This window comes from Ovis aries, chromosome 2, assembly GCF_016772045.2.
Source record: "Ovis aries strain OAR_USU_Benz2616 breed Rambouillet chromosome 2, ARS-UI_Ramb_v3.0, whole genome shotgun sequence".
In the NCBI taxonomy this organism is placed as follows: domain Eukaryota; kingdom Metazoa; phylum Chordata; class Mammalia; order Artiodactyla; family Bovidae; genus Ovis; species Ovis aries.
Window position 1 is genome coordinate 70,305,580 of NC_056055.1, and position 19,624 is coordinate 70,325,203.

The 19,624-nt window shown below is 42.3% G+C and overlaps 1 protein-coding gene across 11 annotated transcripts in view; it reads left to right on the top strand.

The window, feature by feature from the left end:
• SMARCA2 (SWI/SNF related, matrix associated, actin dependent regulator of chromatin, subfamily a, member 2) overlaps positions 1 to 19,624 on the top strand; it is a 176,650-nt gene that overhangs the window by 30,076 nt on the left and 126,950 nt on the right. For all 11 annotated transcript variants that reach the window (XM_060410937.1, XM_027964526.3, XM_060410946.1 and 8 more), the window contains exons 5-9: positions 821 to 1,076; positions 11,016 to 11,142; positions 13,056 to 13,229; positions 14,245 to 14,418; positions 17,177 to 17,347. In XM_060410937.1, coding sequence (XP_060266920.1) covers positions 821 to 1,076; positions 11,016 to 11,142; positions 13,056 to 13,229; positions 14,245 to 14,418; positions 17,177 to 17,347 — 902 coding nt within the window. The remainder of the gene's footprint in view (positions 1 to 820; positions 1,077 to 11,015; positions 11,143 to 13,055; positions 13,230 to 14,244; positions 14,419 to 17,176; positions 17,348 to 19,624) is intronic.

Below are 19,624 nucleotides of genomic sequence, written 5' to 3' on the forward strand. Positions count from 1 at the left end.
TTAAAACCCCTAAAGTTTAATGTGGGAAATTGCTTTAAATTAACTAATTAAGTACATTTTAATAAACTTAATGATTACATAGCCCTTTATTCTGATAAGATGAGAAAAATGCTCTCTTGAATCTTAATCTTTGCTAGGTTTTCTTAGGTGGAATGAGTAGATTCTTTATTTCCCCTGCACTGAATGTTTTTAGAAATATTTTCTAACATGTAGTAAGAAATTTAAGTTCCCTAGATGTACTGATAAAGCCTGAAATATAGTTTATAGATCATTAGGGGAAAATGCATGCTTATTTCAGTTCACACAGAGTACTGGTGGGCTGCTGCCTATATTATGTAAAGCATAGGTTCTACAGCTGGACCGTTCCAGATTGGGCAGGAGGGGGTTTGTGGTGTAGTCCGCAGAATGTGATTTTGGGACCACACCCAGATTGCATCTGACCACTGAGTGACTCCCTTGCTTTTTCAGAACCCCAAATGCACCTGTAATTATTTTAAAAACCCACTGCAGCCCTCCACTAAAAACTGGCTCTCTAATCCTTAATCAGTTTATTACCTAAGAGTCATTTTAGGGCCATTTCCCTTTGGGATAGATGCCAAATTCTTTTTTTCCTTTTCCTTTCTTTTAACCCTTTCCTCCTTTCTCTTCTGGCTTTCCTCATCTTCCTCCCTTCCCTTCTGTTTTCTTCTCTTGAGACCTTCCATTGTCCCCATCCCCAGACCTTCCCTCGCCCCGGAGTGGGGGGTTGTCGGCGGGCAGGCAGGGTGTGGGCACAGGGCACCTTCCCTCCCCAGCTGCCCATGTTGCTATTGTCTTGCAGGCCCGGGGCCAGAGCTGAGCGGCCCGAGCCCCCCGCAGAAGCTGCCGGTGCCCGCGCCCAGCGGCCGGCCCTCACCCGCGCCCCCCGCCGCAGCGCCACCGCCCACGGCTGCCGTGCCCGGACCCTCCGTACCTCAGCCGGCCCCGGGGCAGCCCTCGCCCATCCTGCAGCTACAGCAGAAACAGAGCCGGATCAGCCCAGTCCAGAAACCGCAAGGCCTGGACCCCGTGGAGATTCTGCAGGAGCGGGAGTACAGGTAATGCACCTGCCCCGTGGGTAAGACGATGTGTGCTTGCAAGTACCACCCAGCTCAGATGGCCTGGTGTCTCCTGGGGTGATGGTCATTCTTCATGGGACCAGGGAGAGGCCTAAGGGAAACTGCAGAGGCCAAGACTCAGGCTTGAGAGTGATTTTCCAAAAAAGTCTCAGAAGAGTTTCTTTGCCACTGGAGCCTGGGAAAGGGACCCTCCGGGGCTTCTGGGCCTGATTTTCACTCTCGCAGTCAGAAAACTTTTATCTACTCTGATGACACGCCAAGATCAAAAGCTCAGCCCAGAGTTCTTAAAGATACAAGAAAGTGGTCAGCCCACACTCAGACTGTGCAGTATTTTGTCCTAGTCTGTCAGTGTGTCCTTGAATGTTGACTGTGAGTGGCTCATATGTTGATTGTGTCTCCTGATACTAAAGGCCACCCTTCAGAAGGTGTATATAAGGAAATAATGTATTCTTTGATTCAGTTCATGCACTTGTTGGGCAATGGCTTGGTCTCACTTTTGGGGTAGGCCCCATTTAAATGTCTCGGTATGTGGTCCTTATTTTTACTCTTACTCCAGAAGCTTCATTTGGCACATTTATCTGAATCAGGGATGACAAACCTTTTCTCTAAAGGCCTTAGAGCCTCTGTCAGAACTACTCAACTCTACCATTACGGTGTGAACGCAACCAGGCAATAATGGGGCTGGCTGTGTTCCTGTGAAATTTTATTTATGAGAACAGCTACGGACAGGGTTTGGCCCACAGACTGTAGTTCAGTTCAGTTTAGTCGCTCAGTTGTGTCCAACTCTGCAACCCCATGAATCACAGCACGCCAGGCCTCCCTGTCCTTCACCATCTCCCGGAGTTTACTCAAACTCACGTCCATCGAGTCGGTGACGCCACCCAGCCATCTCATCCTCTGTCGTCCCCTTCTCCTCCTGCCTTCAATCTTTCCCAGCATCAGAGTCTTTTCCAATGAGTCAACTCTTCGCATGAGGTGGCCAAAGTATTGGAGTTTCAGCTTCAGCATCAGTCCTTCCAAAGAACACCCAGGACTGATCTCCTTTAGAATGGACTGGTTGGATCTCCTTGCAGTCCAAGGGACTCTCAAGAGTCTTCCCCAACACCGCAGTTCAAAAGCATCAATTCTTCAGTGCTCAGCTTTCTTCACAGTCCAACTCTCACATCCATACATGACTACTGGAAAAACCATAGGACAGACCTTTGTTGGCAAAGTAATGTCTCTGCTTTTGAATATGCTATCTAGGTTGCTCATAACTTTCCTTACAAGGAGTAAGTATCTTTTAATTTCATGGCTGCAGTCACCATCTGCAGTGATTTTGGAACCCCCCAAAATAAAGTCTGACACTGTTTCCACTATTTCCCATCTATTTCCCATGAAGTGATGGGACCAGATGCCATGATCTTCGTTTTCTGAATGTTGAACTTTAAGCCAACTTTTTCACTCTCCACTTTCACTTTCATCAAGAGGCTTTTTAGTTCCTCTTCACTTTGTGCCAAAAGGGTGGTGTCATCTGCATATCTGAGATTATTGATATTTCTCCTGGCAATCTTGCTTCCAGCTTGTGCTTCCTCCAGACCAGCATTTCTCATGATGTACTCTGCATACAAGTTAAATAAGCAAGGTGACAGTATACAGCCTTGACGTACTCCTTTTCCTATTTGGAACCAGTCTGTTGTTCCATGTCCAGTTCTATCTGTTGCTTCCTGACCTGCATATAGGTTTCTCAAGAGGCAGGTCAGGTGGTCTGGTATTCTCATTTCTTTCAGAATTTTCTACAGTTTATTGTGATCCACACAGTCAAAGGCTTTGGCATAGTCAGTAAACCAGAAATAGTTGTTTTTCTGGCACTCTCTTGCTTTTTACATGATCCAGTAGTTAGTAGATCCTAAATGGTTGATTTCAGTAAAAAAAAATGAGTCCAGGAAGAACTGAGTCAAGATAAAATGAAGCTAAGATCATGGATTCGGGTGTACGTGTGTGTGAAAGTTACTCAGTCGTGTCCGGCTCTTTGCAACCCCATGGACTATATAGTTCATGGAGTTCTCCAGGCCAGAATCCTAGAGTAGGTAAGCCTTTCCCTTCCCCAGGGGATCTTCCCAACCCAGGGATCAAAGCCAGGTCTTCTGCATTGCCGGCGGATTCTTTACCAGCTGAGCCACCAGGGAAGCCTTGGTTTCGACAGTTAGCCAAAAAGTGTTCTCCGCCACTGAGTGTCTGTGTTGCCTTCCTCAAGGTACATCTGTTTTCTGTGACTCAGTTTCCCCTTATGTTAAAAGAAGGTATTATGCAATATCATCTTTTATAGGGAGAAGATAAAATTACACAAAGGCTTTCAATACATATTAGCTATTATTATTATTTCCCAAGTGTGATTTGACTTAAGACAATGAGGGGTTAAACATTATAGGGAATGTTAGGAAATAATGTCTGTGCTTTCGTGCTATGTTGCTTTAGTTATGTCCGACTGTTTGCAACCCTGTGGACGGACTGTAGTCCGCCAGGGTCTTCTGTCCATGGGCATTCTCCAGGCAAGAATACTGGAGTGGGTTGCCATGCCCGCCCCCAGGGGATCTTCCTGACCCAGGCATCTAACAAGAGTCTCTTTCGTCTCCAGCATTGGCAGGCGGGGTCTGTACCGCTGGTGCCACCTGGAAGCCCAAACTAATGTCTTGTTGCTCAGTCACTCGTGTCCTGCTCTGCGAAACCCCATGGACTGCAGCACCCCAGGCTTCCCTGTCCTTCCTTCACCGTCTCCTGGAGCTGGCTCAGACTCATGTCCGTTGAGTCAGTGATGCCATCCAGCCATCTCGTGCTCTCTCGTCCCCTTCTCCTGCCTTCAGTCTTTCCCCACATCAGGGTCTTTCCTAATGAATAGGCTCTTCGAATCAAGTGGCCAAAGTATTGGGAGCTTCAGCTTCAGCATTAGTCCTTCTAATGAATATTCAAGATTGACTGGTTTGATCTCCTTGTAGTCCAAGGGACTCTCAAGAGTCTTATCCAATACCACAGTTCAAAAGCATCAATTCTTTGGCATTCAGCCTTCTTTATGGTCCAGCTCTCACATCCATACATGACTACTGGCAATACCATGACTTTGACTAGATGGACCTTTGTTGGCAAAGTAATGTCTCTGCTATTTAATATGCTGTCTAGATTTGCCATAGCTTTTCTTCCAAGGAGCAAGCGTCTTTTAATTTTGTGGCTACAGTCACCATCTGGGGTGATTTTGGAGCCCAGGAAAAAAAATAATGTCTAGGATCCCTTTAAAAACATTACCTTACTCTTTATTGTAAAACACATGACTACTTATCTATTATTATATTAAAATACTAATTTATTAGTTTTGAGAGTTGCTCTGAAAGAAATCGCAGTAACTTGCCATTAAATGTGTATAGCTTTTTGGATAAAGAGTATAACTTTATTCTCACTGCTATTATTAATCCTCAATTAAGAGCTTTTATATTGCTGTTTCCAGCTTTTCATGTATCCCTAGAGAGCTAGATATTCATCATCAATTGATATTTCAGTGTTGATAGGCAGATTCTGTTGGGTGAGTAATTTCTGTGTGGTATAAAAGTCAAATATCAGCACTGTATACTCATTTGGGGCAGAAAAAATATTCATATTCAGTCCTTTCTTTATGTTGCTATTGAATAAAAAAGCCAAAAGCCATTTTAAAAGACAATAAATGGGATAGTGGGGTATAGTTTAAAATTCTGACTTCCTAAGTGCTAACATTTTTTCCCTACCTTGACCATACGGAGCTGCCAGTCCCTTTGTTGAATCACATGAACCCCATATAACACAGACACTGTACCTAGAAATGCATCTGGGTTTTTTTTTCCTTCAGTTCAGTTCAGTTGCTCAGTCGTGTCCAGCTCTTTGTGACCCCCACGGACTGCAGCATGCCAGGCTTCCCTGTCCATCACCAACTCCTGGAGCTTGCTGAAACTCATGTCCATGGCATCAGTGATGCCATCCAACCATCTCATCCTCTGTCGTCCCCTTCTCCTCCTGCCTTCAATCTTTCCCACTATCAGGGTTTTTTCCAGTGAGTCAGTTCTTCACATCAGGTGGCCAAAGTATTGGAGCTTCAGCTTCAGCATCAGTCCTTCCAGTGAATATTCAGGACTGATTTCCTTCAGGATTGACTAGTTTGATCTTGCAGTCCAAAAGACTCTCAAGAGTCTTCTCCAACACCACAGTTCAAAAGCATTAATTCCTCATATTTTTTTCTTTCTTCAGCCTATATTATGAGGGGGGTGTGTGTGTGTGTGCTTACTGAGTCCTAAATTTTCTTTGTCATTTTTACCAGACCTGTATTTGCAGGGTTTTCTTGTAACAAGATCATTTTAACACTTTTCTGGGAAATGATCTTAATGGATGATCTCCCAAAGTACACGGTATTAATTATTACTGTTTAGCCTGTTCTAGTATGTGGAAAGGTTTTGTCCTCCATACCTGTATCAAGTTAAAAACATGTGCCCATCAGTATCTTCTGAATTATAAGCATTGCAGAGGTGGTGGAATGGCTAATTGTCATGTTATTATTATTACTTGATAACATGTCTCCTCTTCTGTTAAGCTGCCTGGCTTTTGAAGTGACTGATCTGGCAACCCTGGGTTCAAAAAGCTGGTGGGTGTTTTGGCCTGAAATCTCCCATGGCTGTCTTGAGAAGCTAGGTTTATACTGGCAGAGTTTTGCAGGGGTATCTTTTATCTTCTTTAGTTACAGAGAAAGAGCTGACTTCTGCCTATATGAAGATAAATTATCCAATTGCAGAAATTAGTTAAATGTATTCCTTAAAAATGGTTAGATTAAGTCCCTTAGGCCCTTGTAAAAGACAGCTAAAACCCCGCTTTCCCCCTCTTTGAGAGAATGGCTTACTTATTACCCTTTAGCACTGATAGGAAGAGTCCAGTGTAACTCTCTCTTCTGATTGAGGATTTGAGCAAGGTCTTTTTTTTTTTTAAGTCTCTTTTATAATTTTATAAACTTGGTTTGAGCAAAAATCATTTTTCAGAAATTCTTTAACCAGATGTTCATTTCTTTGTTGTAATATCACTTACCTTGTCTATGAAAAATGAAAGAAAATTGTAAGAATCTTTTTTTTTTTTTTTACTTTTAAGTCACTTGGCTGCTCTTCCTGTTCATCATGAAATCAGAATTTTGACAAAATTAACTTTGCTTTTTCAGTAATAGCACACGTAAGTTTCTGCATGTGAACACTCTGCCTCAGATCTGTATCAGCTCTTCAGTTAAAAACGCTTTGTTCTCATTTAAATTGGATCCTTTCTTTTAGACCGTCTTTTCCTTATGATGGAACTTTATTGCTTTTCTCTGTAGTGTCAGTACCTTTTTTTTTTTTTTTTTGGTATTTTGGCATACTTTCTTTGCCCTTATCAATATACTTCACCTCCGTTCTTCCACCTAGAGTTAGAGAATTGATCAGAAGTGCTCCAGGAATTATAATGTTAGCATGTAAATTCTACAGATGTTACATGAGAAAGAAATATATTTCACACTGAAAGGGATTTATTTGAGAAGAGTATCTTTGAATGATGTGAGCCCTCTTTGGTATCAAGTCAGAATTTAGTATGAAAACAGCATACTAGTCCCTCGGCTTCGGGAAGCCAGCCTAGTGTTTTTTGTACTGCCCTGGCCTCCATTACAACCCTGAAAATTCCTTCTCAAAAATTGCCAAGAGCCGCTTCATCAGCAGAGTTACCAAAAGTCAGTCTCCCTCTCTCTTTCTTTTAAAAAGTGTCACTCAGCTCCTGGAAGGAACAAAATGTACCAGTGTCATTTTCTGTTCAAATAACTCTCCTACAGGAATCATAAACTTCTCCTCTGGACCTGAACAAATATCTGTCGCCTTTAATGGAACTCTTTTTCTTGCCAGAACAGTAACCCCTCTTGATTTACTGTTCAATCTGTATGAAAAACCTGAGTGACCTAATTCTGCTTCAATTTTCTGTACCTGTGAGGACACTAAATGAGTCTCCTGCAGTTATGCAATATTACATCTGTTGTTGTTTCCGGAAGTTTAGAATCCTGAATCTCTTTATCGGACTACCTGCTGAATTCCATTGATGGGAAGATGAAATTGTCTGGAGAGGAGCATTATTTAAAATGAAGATTTCTATTAACAGCCACCACCACACAAAGATAAAATTCTCTATGTAAAAGAAGCCCCTCCTGTCCCTTTGCTTCTCCCTCTCCCCACGTGCTGAATTGGATGCATATAATTGTATGTCAGAATCTACCTTTCCTCTTCTCCTATAGTTTGCGCTCTGTACTTCTTGCCTCCCTTCCATAAAAGAAAGAGTCTTTTGTCCTGGAGGATCTGAGATTCACTGACAAATTACTAGGTCCTTTGGAGAAGGCCATCATTTCAGGGGCTTCCCTTCCCAGCTCCCCACCGACTCCCACTTCCAGGTGACCCCATGCTCCACCTACCCAACTCCCCACCTTCTCACCTCCCTGCTTCTCCTCTCCACTCTGCAACTTCCACCCTCCTGGTCCAGTGTGATTTAATCTCTACACAGTCAGGCCAGTTGTCCTAAGATTATTAATTTAGCCCTAGTTCCACAGTCATTTAGACGATTAAGGAAAAAGCACCCATTCCTCTAATACAGCACTTGGCCCACTTTGTCAAGGAGAGTAAAACACAAAGCCAAGGGATAGTTTGAATTCTGGGTTATTCAGATGAAAGAGGACTGCAATAAATATAGAACCAAAGAAGCAGAATAACCATACCATTGGCCTTTATCTCACCCCGCTACAGTATTTAAATTTCCCTTAGTATGGCCTTAACTCTATACAGTTAGAATTCTTTCAGTTTCCTTTTTTCCCCTTTAAATTATATATTTGAAAAAACTCTGTAATAGATTTTTCTCTTAATAACTTAATTGTTAAGATGCATCACCTGTTGCTAGATTTGGGAATTTGGGGCCATGTGCATGTTTAAGAAATTGAATTGGATAAAGGAAGTAGATGTTTGTTTCATATAGAGAAAAGTTAAAAACCATGATTAGAATCCCATGAGTATCAATAGTAAAAGGAATGTGGAAGAAGGTTGGGAGAGTTTGAACAATTTGATCGAAAATAAATTGATGAATGTTTATTGTTACTGTTTGAACCTAATACGTTTTTAGTCTATTGCATGGTAAAACCATTTACAAGTACTATTGTTTATGTTGGTATGCATTGTTGAAATAACATGATAACTAGTAACATGTGATGATAATAAATCATTCAGTAAATCAGAATAACACACATATATACCCAATAAAAGAGGAATCTATCATAATGTTATTTTCATGAGAGTGTTCATTGTTCAGTCATGTCAGACTCTTTGTAACCTGTGGACTGAAGCCCACGAGGCTGGCTCCTCTGTCCATGGAGTTCTCCAGGCAAAAATACTGGAGTGAGTAGCCATTCCCTTCTCCACGGGATCTTCTAGACCCAAGGATCGAACCTGGGTTTGCTTCATTGCAGGCAGATTCTTTACTGTCTGAGCAACCAAGTGAGGTCAGTAAAAAAATGACACATTTCCTTTATCATTATTTTTAAAGGTTTGAGAAACGTTTTTTTTTTTTTTCTTTGTCAAAGCAGACAGCTGTAATTTTTGTTAAAAAAAAAAAAAAAGGCCCTCATTTTGATACCTGGGCTTCCCAGGTGGCACTAGTGGTAAAGAAGCCACCTTCCAATGCAGGAGATGCAGGTTCCATCCCTGGGTTGGGAAGATCCCCTGGAGGAGGGCATGACAGCCCACTCCAGTATTGCTGCCTGGAGAATCCCCATGGGCAGAGGAGCCTGGTGGGCTACAGTCCATACAGTTGCAAAGAGTTGGACATGACTGAAGTGACTTAGCACACACACACACACGTACGCATTTTGATACTTGGGCTATATGAACTATTAAGATATTTTGCAGTGTCCAAGACACAGAAGGTTTTCTTTTTCGTATCAATATATGGCATCATAAAGGTTGATAAAAGCATGAAACTAATTTTAAACAGAATGTTTAGTTATCAACTTCTGTAGTTGAGTTCCATGAGAGTTTGCAGTAGAAAGTGTACTTTGATTATCTGTGGTGTTGTTGCAGGGGTGCTGGTATAAAGCCAGTGAGGATTTTCATCTTGGCTCTCTCCTTTACTGGCTCTGTGAAGTCCAGATGTTTCTTAGTATCTCTGAACTTCAGTTTTCTCAGTAACATAGTGCTGTTATAGACTTACCTTGTAGATGTATATGTGTGTGGGGGGGAGAGAGAGAGAAAATTAAATTGTGCTTTAAATACACCTGCAATGCAGGAGACTCAGGTTCAGTTCCTGGGTTGGGAAGATCTGCTGGAGAAGAGATAGGCTACCCACTCCAGTATTCCTGTGTTTCCCTTGTGGCTCAGCTGGTAAAGAATCTGCTTGCAGTGCGGGAGACCTGGGTTGGGAAAATTCCCTGAAGAACAGAAAGGCTACCCAATCCAGTATTCTGGCCTGGAGAATTCCAAGGACTGTATAGTCCATGGGGTCACAAAGAGTCAGACCCAACTGAGCAACTTTCATTTTCACTTTAAATGCACCTTAGTGCAGTTACTGTTAGTTTAGTTTAACTTACTACCATTTGCTGTTCTTTCTTTGTCAAAATCTATTATTCCAAGACAGTTTGCCTCCAAATTTGAGGGAAGGTGATTCAAGGAGATCCAACCAGTCCATCCTAAAGGAGATCAGTCCTGGATATTCATTGGAAGGACTGATGCGAAAGCTGAAACTCCAATACTTTGGCCACCTCATGCGAAGAGTTGACTCACTGGAAAAGACCCTGATGCTGGGAGGGACTAGGGGCAGGAGGAGAAGGGGATGACAGAGGATGAGATGGCTGGATGGCATCACCGACTTGATGGACATGAGTTTGAGTGAACACCGGGAGATGGTGAAGGACAGGGAGGCCTGGCGTGCTGTGATTCATGGGGTTGCAGAGTCGGACACGACTGAGTGACTGAACTAAACTGAACTGATTCTAAAAATAGATTTAAATAGCAGGTCATTATTTGTAAGCATAGGACCCAGGTGAACTCTAAAACCAGTTTCTGTGACTTATACTAACAGTATCGTAAATAAATTAAGTGGGATGTCTTTTCTGTTCTGCCTCTATTATGAAGAAGTACCTACAGTTCTGTTCTTTTTTTTTTTTTTTAATGATGGCTGGACTGAAATTGCTTGACTGTCCTTTTCTAGAAACTCTTAGTTTTCACATGCTGTTTACTATTTACTGCCACCCCAAACCAGATTTTTTTTTTATGTCTGATTTGCCTTTTCTTGTCTTTTCTCAAGCAAGCATTGCTCACAGAGGAAATGGTTGTGGTTGGCAAGGCTCTTTCTCTCTCTCTGAAAGTTTTGGGTTGGCTGATTTCTGTGGCCTCAGCACCTAAAACTGTTCTCGTTTACTCAGCGTGAATGCCTGTCATCATCAGCATCTTGGAAGGGAGGGCCAGTGGCCCCACTGCCTCAGGACAGAGCTAGAAGTCGGAAAGAGAACTCTGTTGTCTCAGCTCTGTGCTCTGGCTGGGAGCAAGTCAGGTTTTCCCCGGCTGTCACTCTCTCTCTCTCTTCAGAGGGAGCCATGGGACTTTGACTTTGCTCCTACGTGTACCCCAAGCCTTCCTTCCTGGCTGTTAGAGACAGGTTGTGAAGAAGGCCAGAAGTGTTAAGTAATATAGCACCTGTGTGCATTAGTGCAAAGGGAGCCTTTCTGTGCTTAACATCAGATAATCTGTTTGGGTGTCAGAAATTTGCCATCAGTATCTGCAAGGTGTTCTGCCATGAACGTAAACCTGAGACTGTTGTCTCTCAGTTAAGACAAGGCTATAACATTTATTTTCCCCTCCCCCTCCCCCATTTTATCGTCTCCTTTAGACTTCAGGCTCGCATAGCCCATAGGATACAGGAGCTGGAAAATCTGCCTGGCTCTTTGCCACCAGACTTACGAACCAAAGCAACCGTGGAACTGAAAGCACTTCGGTTACTCAATTTCCAGCGTCAGGTAATAACTTTTCCCCAGCGCATCTGAGGTACAGGAAATGAATGTAATTGTTCCAGAGTGTGAACTGTGCGTTTCCTTAAGTCTGTTCAATATCGTTAAAAAGATATAAATTTAGTGAAAGAGTGTATCTTTCCGACCAGCAGCACAGAACTGAAAAGTAATGAAGATGAACTGCTTATTATTCTATTTTTCCTCTTCTGTACATCAGAGACATTTTTTTCTCTCCCATATTATGGTTTCCAAAGTCTGACTTATGGCATTTTGTTACTGTAGATGAAACCTTGAGAACAGATGGAGCAGCTCATGTTTGTCTTTATGATTTCAAAGGAAAACAGGAAGGTGATAGATCAGAGCTTCTTTGTAAAGAGAAATATAAAACCCTTAGCTCTGACTGTGCAAATTATTTTAACAAATATGAAAGGCCCTTAACTAAATTAGTAGCTCATTGTTTATACAAATACATAAAACTGTGTTTTGTAACTGCAGATTATTCATCAACACCTACTTTTGCAGCATCTGATCACGTCAGACCCCAGCACTGACTCATCAGTGATTTTGTAGTTACTGTTCTTGCTATGGTCTTAGTAGTCACTGATTAATAAAGGCAAGCATAGCGATCTATTTTACAATTGCTAAATCTGTAGGAGACTAGGGGGATGAAGTAGAGCTAATGTTCACTTTGGCAAGTTTTGCCTTGGTCCCCTAATTGTCACACAGCCTCATTTAGCCAAAGGGGAAAAGGAATGCTTCCTGGCCAGTCAGATGGGCTTGTTTGGGGAAGGACTCGGGCATGCAAAATGAATTATTAACGAGCAAAAGTAGTTTGGAAGGATTGAATTGCATGACTTGGTCTGTTGGAGGATGTGAATAAAATGCCATGGCCAACTGTCTTGCTGTTATCATGTGAACCTGGAAATACGTTTGCCTTGTTGGTTATAATATCACAAGAGGGCATCATGGTGGCTGGCGGCTACTTGGCTGTAGGTGTGTGAGTAGATTAGAGCTTAATAAAAAAAACAAAAACTGTGCATTCCATTTGTTTGTTTCTTGTAGGTAACTTTATAAGCCATTTAATACAATTTTATTAAATGACTATCAATCAACTATAATTTCAGGAATAAGATTACATTCAAATTAGCTTTGCTATGCTGGATTCTGATTGGTTTCTGATTTTTGCTTCATTTTATTGAAAAACCTGTTATCTATGGAGTTTTCCAATGATATTAACTGTAATGGATGCTGATTTCAGATTCAATCAAATTATTATTTCAATGCATGTTTCCAGCCCTCACTTTCTACCACCATGTAACATATGATATGAATGAGGTGTTATATTTATGATAATCTGAAAGAAGTCCATGATATAGTAAAAATAAATAAATAAATACCTTTCAAACATCATTGTTAGGAGTGAGAGGAAGCCAAAACTAGTATTTCCCATTTTTATGTGAGACAGTGAATTAACATTTTTTGGTATCTACAGCTACTTCATATGAACAGGAAGCAGTTCTATTCTTTTTGCCCAGTGTCATCAACGTTAATCTTTAAACACAAAGAGAATGTTAGCATGGCACTTAAAATGAAGTAAAAAAAAATTTTAAAGCTTATTAACTAATTAATATCATTAAAATAATTAGAATGAATTGATTTGTTTAAAAACCTAGACATTCTCTACTTATTTACTGTAGACAGTGCTGTACTTGGCTTCTTATCTGAAATTTTTGGAAAGGAAACTTTGAGCGTCTCTGAACATACCCTATACCCTTGGCGTGATGTAGGCCTTGTGTTTATAGCAGGCCAGCTGTGATGGAGAAACTCGGGGAGTCCCTTTTCGGCTCCACCAAACCGAGGGCAGGGGGACAGGGGTCTGGCCTCCGTCAGGGGAGATGTTCTAACCACTGCCCTCCCGACAGCTGCGGCAGGAGGTGGTGGCCTGCATGCGACGGGACACGACCCTGGAGACGGCCCTCAACTCCAAAGCCTACAAGCGGAGCAAGCGCCAGACCCTGAGGGAAGCCCGCATGACGGAGAAGCTGGAGAAGCAGCAGAAGATCGAGCAGGAGCGGAAGCGAAGGCAGAAGCACCAGGTACTCGGGCCCCACCACGCGACGGGCCGAGTCAGAGCCCCTGGGAGATGGGCCCCTGCGGGCGGTGGGGACATCACAGAGGGGATCCCGGGCGGTCCGGCCACACCGTCTCATAGATGAGACAACAGGCCCAGCAGAGAGGTGACCTCCCCGAGGACACGGGAACAGTCAGTACAGGATGAGGGGCGAGGGCAGTGCTCTCTGAATTCCAATCGAGTGTCATAGTCATAACCCCATGGGATGCTGCCGAGGAGGTGGGTGCAGGAAGGTTTCCTAGGACACAATCCTAGGGGAGAGGGAGCTTGGAAAGAAGAGGGCAAGCATTTATTTTTATAACAAATATAAATATAGTATCCTGGGCTTTTCAAGGGCCCAGTTGGAGGTTTCACAAGGGTAGATATTTTAAAACATTCCTTTCCAGAGATTTGGAAATATTTTGATGTAGGATTTGATTCTCTTGTCATAATCCTATAAATTTTGTTTTTCTGAGCTTAATTTAGTGCCTTGCTTGATTTTGTTTTGCAAAGTGTTGGACTTTAGTGTAAATAAGGTTATGTGTTTCCCCTTCTTTAAGAACTGGATACAAATGATGTGTGGCCATTTTAGCTTCCTATAAAACTCATTTTGGGTGACAATTTAAGCACTACTTTCATAACGTGATTCAGCTGTTTGTCCTCTCAGTAGAATACCTGTTTCCTTGGGGTTTATTCGAGAGTGATTTGCTTTAAATTGCATCATCACCATCTTGTAGGTCCCTCTCAATCTCTGATCTTTTCATTTTCATGTGACCACACCCTCAGGACCTGGGAGGCGTCTTTTCTACAGGCTGGCACTCTCTCCCACCACCCCGTAGCCCACACCTCAGCTGTGGAGACACACCAGTGCGCCCATCCCAAATAGGTTCTAGTCCCCCATTGCTGTTCAGGACACACTGCAAGTTTTCTTGGACTGGGTGGAAACTTTCACTGGGAACTGGATGTTCAGCCTTCTCTTCTCCCTGCTGTGGATCCTTTAGGAATACCTGAACAGTATTTTGCAACATGCAAAAGACTTTAAGGAGTATCATCGGTCTGTGGCTGGCAAGATCCAGAAGCTTTCCAAAGCAGTGGCCACCTGGCACGCCAACACCGAAAGGGAGCAGAAGAAAGAGACAGAGCGGATTGAGAAGGAGAGAATGCGGAGGCTGATGGTAAGGACCCTGCCTACGGGAATTCAGGAAAATGCTTTGCTTGCAGCCATCTGCACTGAGAATGTTAAACATGCCGTGGTAGAAGGAGAACGTAAAAGCTGTTTATCAAATATACTAATCCATTCCTTTGAACTTCACAGGGATAAGGTAAAAACACTTTCTTTTCCCTAGACAACACGATGCCAGTAGTCAAGGGCTACCACTGATGAGTACAGTGTTTCCATGTCCTAGGGTGGCCCTGGCACTGCCAGGCAGATGGTAGCTTCTCATGTGAAGATAGGCTCTCTGTTTTTTAGGAGTTTTGATAACCAGACCTGGAAGGATGGAAGTGGCAGTTCTTTTTAAGGTAGTGCCTCCTTTCTCTTATTCTCTCCTTTTCTCCCATTGCCAAAAGCAGAAAGCCCTGGATATTTCACTGTGATTTCTGCCAAATCTTTAAGATGATCACCCTACCATACAATTATTCCTTGGTATCCACAGATTGGTCCCAGGACCCCACCAGATACCAAAATCCGTGATGCTCAAGTGTCTTACATGAAATGGCATAGGACAGTGAGCCTTCTGCATCTGGATGCAGAAACCACAGATATGGAGGGCCTAAGTTAAATTGTTTCATGGAATAGAAAAAGAAGAAAACTCCTAAAATCGTCTTCTAAAGCAAGTGTAATATCAATACTAAAGCACTGTGAAAAATTCCAGTGAGAAGAAAAAGACTAACATTAATGAAAAAATCTTGAATGATATATTAGCAAAGAAAATGCAGCATGGTATTTAAAAAGTGGTTTAAAAAATAGTGCTTCTTTGAGACTAATGACACAAGTTGTTTTGAATGAATATCTCATTAAGTTGTGTCTTGGAATCTAGGAAGATTTTTTTTTTTTGAAGTCTCTGATGCTTATGCTGCCTATCTTTTTTTTTTTTTTTTTTAATGGTGGAAATGTTTCTTTAACAGTTTAAAAAGTGATTTTTCAGTTAATTTTGAAATACTGCTTTTTTGTTACAGCTGTGTTATTCTGGAATGCTGTTCATGGGTCATTCCATTTCTACCGTTACTTTTTAATGGATATATAAACACAGAAGGAATTGGTTTATATCTTAGGCCTACATATTTGCTTTTATTGGCCACTTATTTTTGGAATCAAATCTCAGAGCGCACCATGGATTTTGGAAAAGTGTGTGTGATGTATATTGATAGGAGACCTGCATATTCTTTGTGGGATGTAATGCCTGAGTATTGGATGAAGATAAAATCATTAGCGTCAACCTGTAATTACGTCCCTGAAAAATTCCAAGTGACACTGTCTTCCTGGCTGGTATTATAGTTTGCATTTTTTGGTCATTAATTTTCCTTTGGATTTCAGAGAGTAAACAACATATTTTAAAATGCTCTGTGTCCAGGTACTGCTAAATCTTGTCATCTTCTCCTGCCTCCCGCTCCTGTTTTGGACGGGAGGGGACTGTCTCAGAGATTGCTAACTAGCTGGGGAGACCATTTTATAGTCATCTGAGCAGTAAGCAATCAAATTTGTCTGATTCAACTGAAGTGAGACTATATTAGAACTTCAGTAACAGATTGGTTTGACACTAATGATTAGGCATTTGCAAATCATTAATTTTTGCAATTAAATGATGGAATATACAGATAACAGAGAAACTGAAGTTTTTTTTTTATCACTCTTTCTTCAAGTGAGATCAACCATAACCAAAAGCAATTAGAGTTATAATAGCATTCGAGGTTCATGTTCATCCACGGGGCAGACAGCAGCCAGGAGGAGTGATGAAGCTGCTGTCGCTCCGGCAAGTGCTGGAGGGACACCCTTGGACTGAAAACCCAAGCTCCTCTATAATGGAGCTGCCTTCTAAAGATTTTGCCGTGTGTTACTTTTATCCTGCATCACGTGAAGAAAATATTTTGGAGATGTCCTTTTCTTGGAAGGTATAAAAAAGATTTCTTTTGAAACAACCCAGAGTCCATCAGAGTTTTTATTCCATTTAACCTCATAAGTTGCTTAATGGGAAGTACTGTGTCTGTTTTATGGCTCAGCACTCTCAGGCTTCAGGTGCTAAATGACTTGTCTCCAGTCACCTGGGCACACCATGCAGTGCTGATCTGGGACCAAAATCCCCACAACTTGACCTTTGCTATCAACCACAGTGTCTGTCATGCTTTGAAGTATCAGAAATTATTTGTTCAAAACCTATTCAGTTCTTTGCCTCTGGAAGCACTTATGGAAATACTTACGAATGAAAAGCTATTATGGAATTTGCTTCAGGACCATTCAGTTCAGAATTACAGGGCAGAGGTGGGGGAAGGGCAGCAGTGAAACGAGGCATCACGTCATCACGAGTTAATTGTGTTGGTTGCTGTTGGTTATATGAGCGAGTTTACTACTTTGTCTCTGCTTTTGATTATGTTTGACAGTTTCCAACACAAAGTTAAGGGTAAGCTTCAGACGGTGAATCATCAAATTGTTAACACTGTTTGTGCAGTTTAAATAAAGAAGCATGGAAAGTTGGCTCGAAGTGCTTGATCACAGCACACAAATTGTGTAGTTACATGTGTTGATCTGGCCCTGAACCCCCGTTCTTGGGATGTAGTCATCAGTCCCCACCAGGGTTCGCGGACTCGGGAGGCTGGAATCATTCAGTTTGCTGCACGCACCACCAAAGTTCAGACCGTCAGGGGAAGGATGTGTGGGAAAAGGTGTTGTCCACAAACTTTTATTATGTTCTCGTCACACTCTTCTTTCCTTAATAGGCTGAAGATGAAGAGGGCTATAGAAAACTGATTGATCAAAAGAAAGACAGACGTTTAGCATACCTCTTGCAGCAAACTGATGAGTATGTGGCCAACCTGACTAACCTGGTTTGGGAGCACAAGCAAGCCCAGGCGGCCAAAGAGAAGAAGAAGAGGAGGAGGAAGAAGAAGGTGAGTACGCGGATGCCTGTGGCTGAGCTGGGGATGTGTGTTGGGGACCAGTTTTAGGCCTGTCTTGCCCTGTAATGAGTACTTCTTAACTACCCTAATGGAAGACTTAGATGATTTTACTGTAAACACTGCTGACATAAATGGGTTGATGAGGCGTACTAGACAACATATTGGAGATGGACAGAATGTATATTCAATTCCTATTTCCACTGTTTGACACAATATTAAAAAACTAAGTACACACAGTCGATAGGAAAGGGAAAAACGTGGCCCAAAGAAGGGTTTACTCAAGTGCAATGCGTAGGCCGGGGACTGCTGAGTTAAGAAACTGGAATGAAAAATGAAAACCAAAATGCCTTGTTCAGATTGAAAGGAGCTAGAGGAAGATGTAAGAGAGAGCTTTGAGATACTTTTAGTAACATATTTCAGCCTGTTTGGACAGACAGCTGTTGCCAGGATTGTTCATTCAGTTCAGCTGCCCTAGTGTGACAGTAAGGTAAATGTGCAGGTCGGAGTTTTAGGTCATTACAGGAAACAGTAGTCTTATGTAAAATAATCTGAATTATCATGAGAAGTGAGGGTAAGATGTACAATCTCTGTTCTGCAGATCGTATCTCTTACTTCAAGGGTAACCTGCTTCCGTGTAGACCTGTGAATATATTAGATCCTCTTTGAAGCTTAGGTAGTCTGGTAATATAGTTCTTGGTGGCTATTCTATTTTCATGGTCAGTCCTGATGGGTCTGGGTACAGACATGAGCAGGAAGGCTTTAAAATTGTGAAGATTGAGGACTGGCAGCATTTAATCTTTTTTTTCTCTGCACGGAATAATGGAACAAAATGTTTTTCGAAAAATAATTAATTTCATGGCTCCTGACTTCTCATACCTGTTTCATAATTAAGGAGGAGGAATAAATGATTGAGAAGGTGCCTTCTGCACCTGATTTCTTTGGTATAAGATAGCTCCCCTTATTGTGAAGGTGAACGAGGGATGAGTCAGGGTTTGCATTTCGACATTTCCTTGGTGAGAAATACCAAATTTTCTTGTCAAGGTCCCATTATAGACTTTGCAAAATTCCAGCTCCCAATTGCTAACTTAAAGTTGACACATGGCAAACAGATACAATTCTGTAATATTCTGTAGGTGCGTGCTAAGTCACTTCAGTCGTGTTCAACTCCTTGCAGCCCTATGGACTGTAGCCCACCAGGCTCCTCTGTCCATGGGATTCTCCAGGCAAGACTACTGGAGTGGGTTGCCCTGCCCTCCTCCAGGGATCTTCCCAACCAAGGGATGGAACCAGTGTCTCTATGTCTCCTGCAATTGGCAGGCAGGTTCTTTACCACTAGCATTACCTGGGAAGCCTGTATTCCATAGGTGGACCCATGAAATAGAAGTTTTAGTTTTTCCTAATTGGAGAAGACTCTTGAGAGTCCCTTGGACTGCAAGGAGATCCAACCAGTCCATTCTGAAGGAGATCAACCCTGGGATTTCTTTGGAAGGAATGATCCTAAAGCTGAAGCTCCAGTACTTTGGCCACCTCATGCAAAGAGTTGACTCATTGGAAAAGACTCTGATGCTGGGGGGGATTGGGGGCAGGAGGAGAAGGGGACGACCAAGAATGAGATGGCTGGATGGCATCACGGACTCGATGGACGTGAGTCTGAGTGAACTCCGGGAGATGGTGATGGACAGGGAGGCCTGGCGTGCTGCGATTCATGGGGTCGCAAAGAGTCGGACACGACTGAGCAACTGAACTGAACTGAACTGAATCCTGAAGTTTATTCTGTGGAGTCTGTAACAAAAAGGTCACTGTTAGTGTTTTTAACATCACAGTTCATATTCTGTTTGTGATTAAAAGCTAATGACTCAAATTTGAGCTTCTGGCTTTTAGTGAATGGATTGTTGCCATAGTATTGAGGGCTTCCCAGGTGGCTCAGTTGTAAAGAATCTACCTGCCAATGCAGAAGATGTGGGTTCAGTTCCTGGTTCGGGAAGATCCCCTGGAGAAGGAAATGGCAACCCACTCAAATATTCTTGCCTGGGAAATCCCATGGACAGAGGAGCCTGGTGGGCTACAGTCCATGGGGTTGCAGAAGAGTTGGACACGACTTAGCAACTAAATAGCAAACAGTCACAGTATTGGATTGCTATATCGTCATAGGCAAAGAAAGAGAGATAATTGAGTAGTAATGATCATGCTTTTGTTTCTGTGTTAATCTTTACAGAGCAGGAACCTGTTGGTATTTTTCATGGTGCTTGCAGCTCTGCATCATCTATG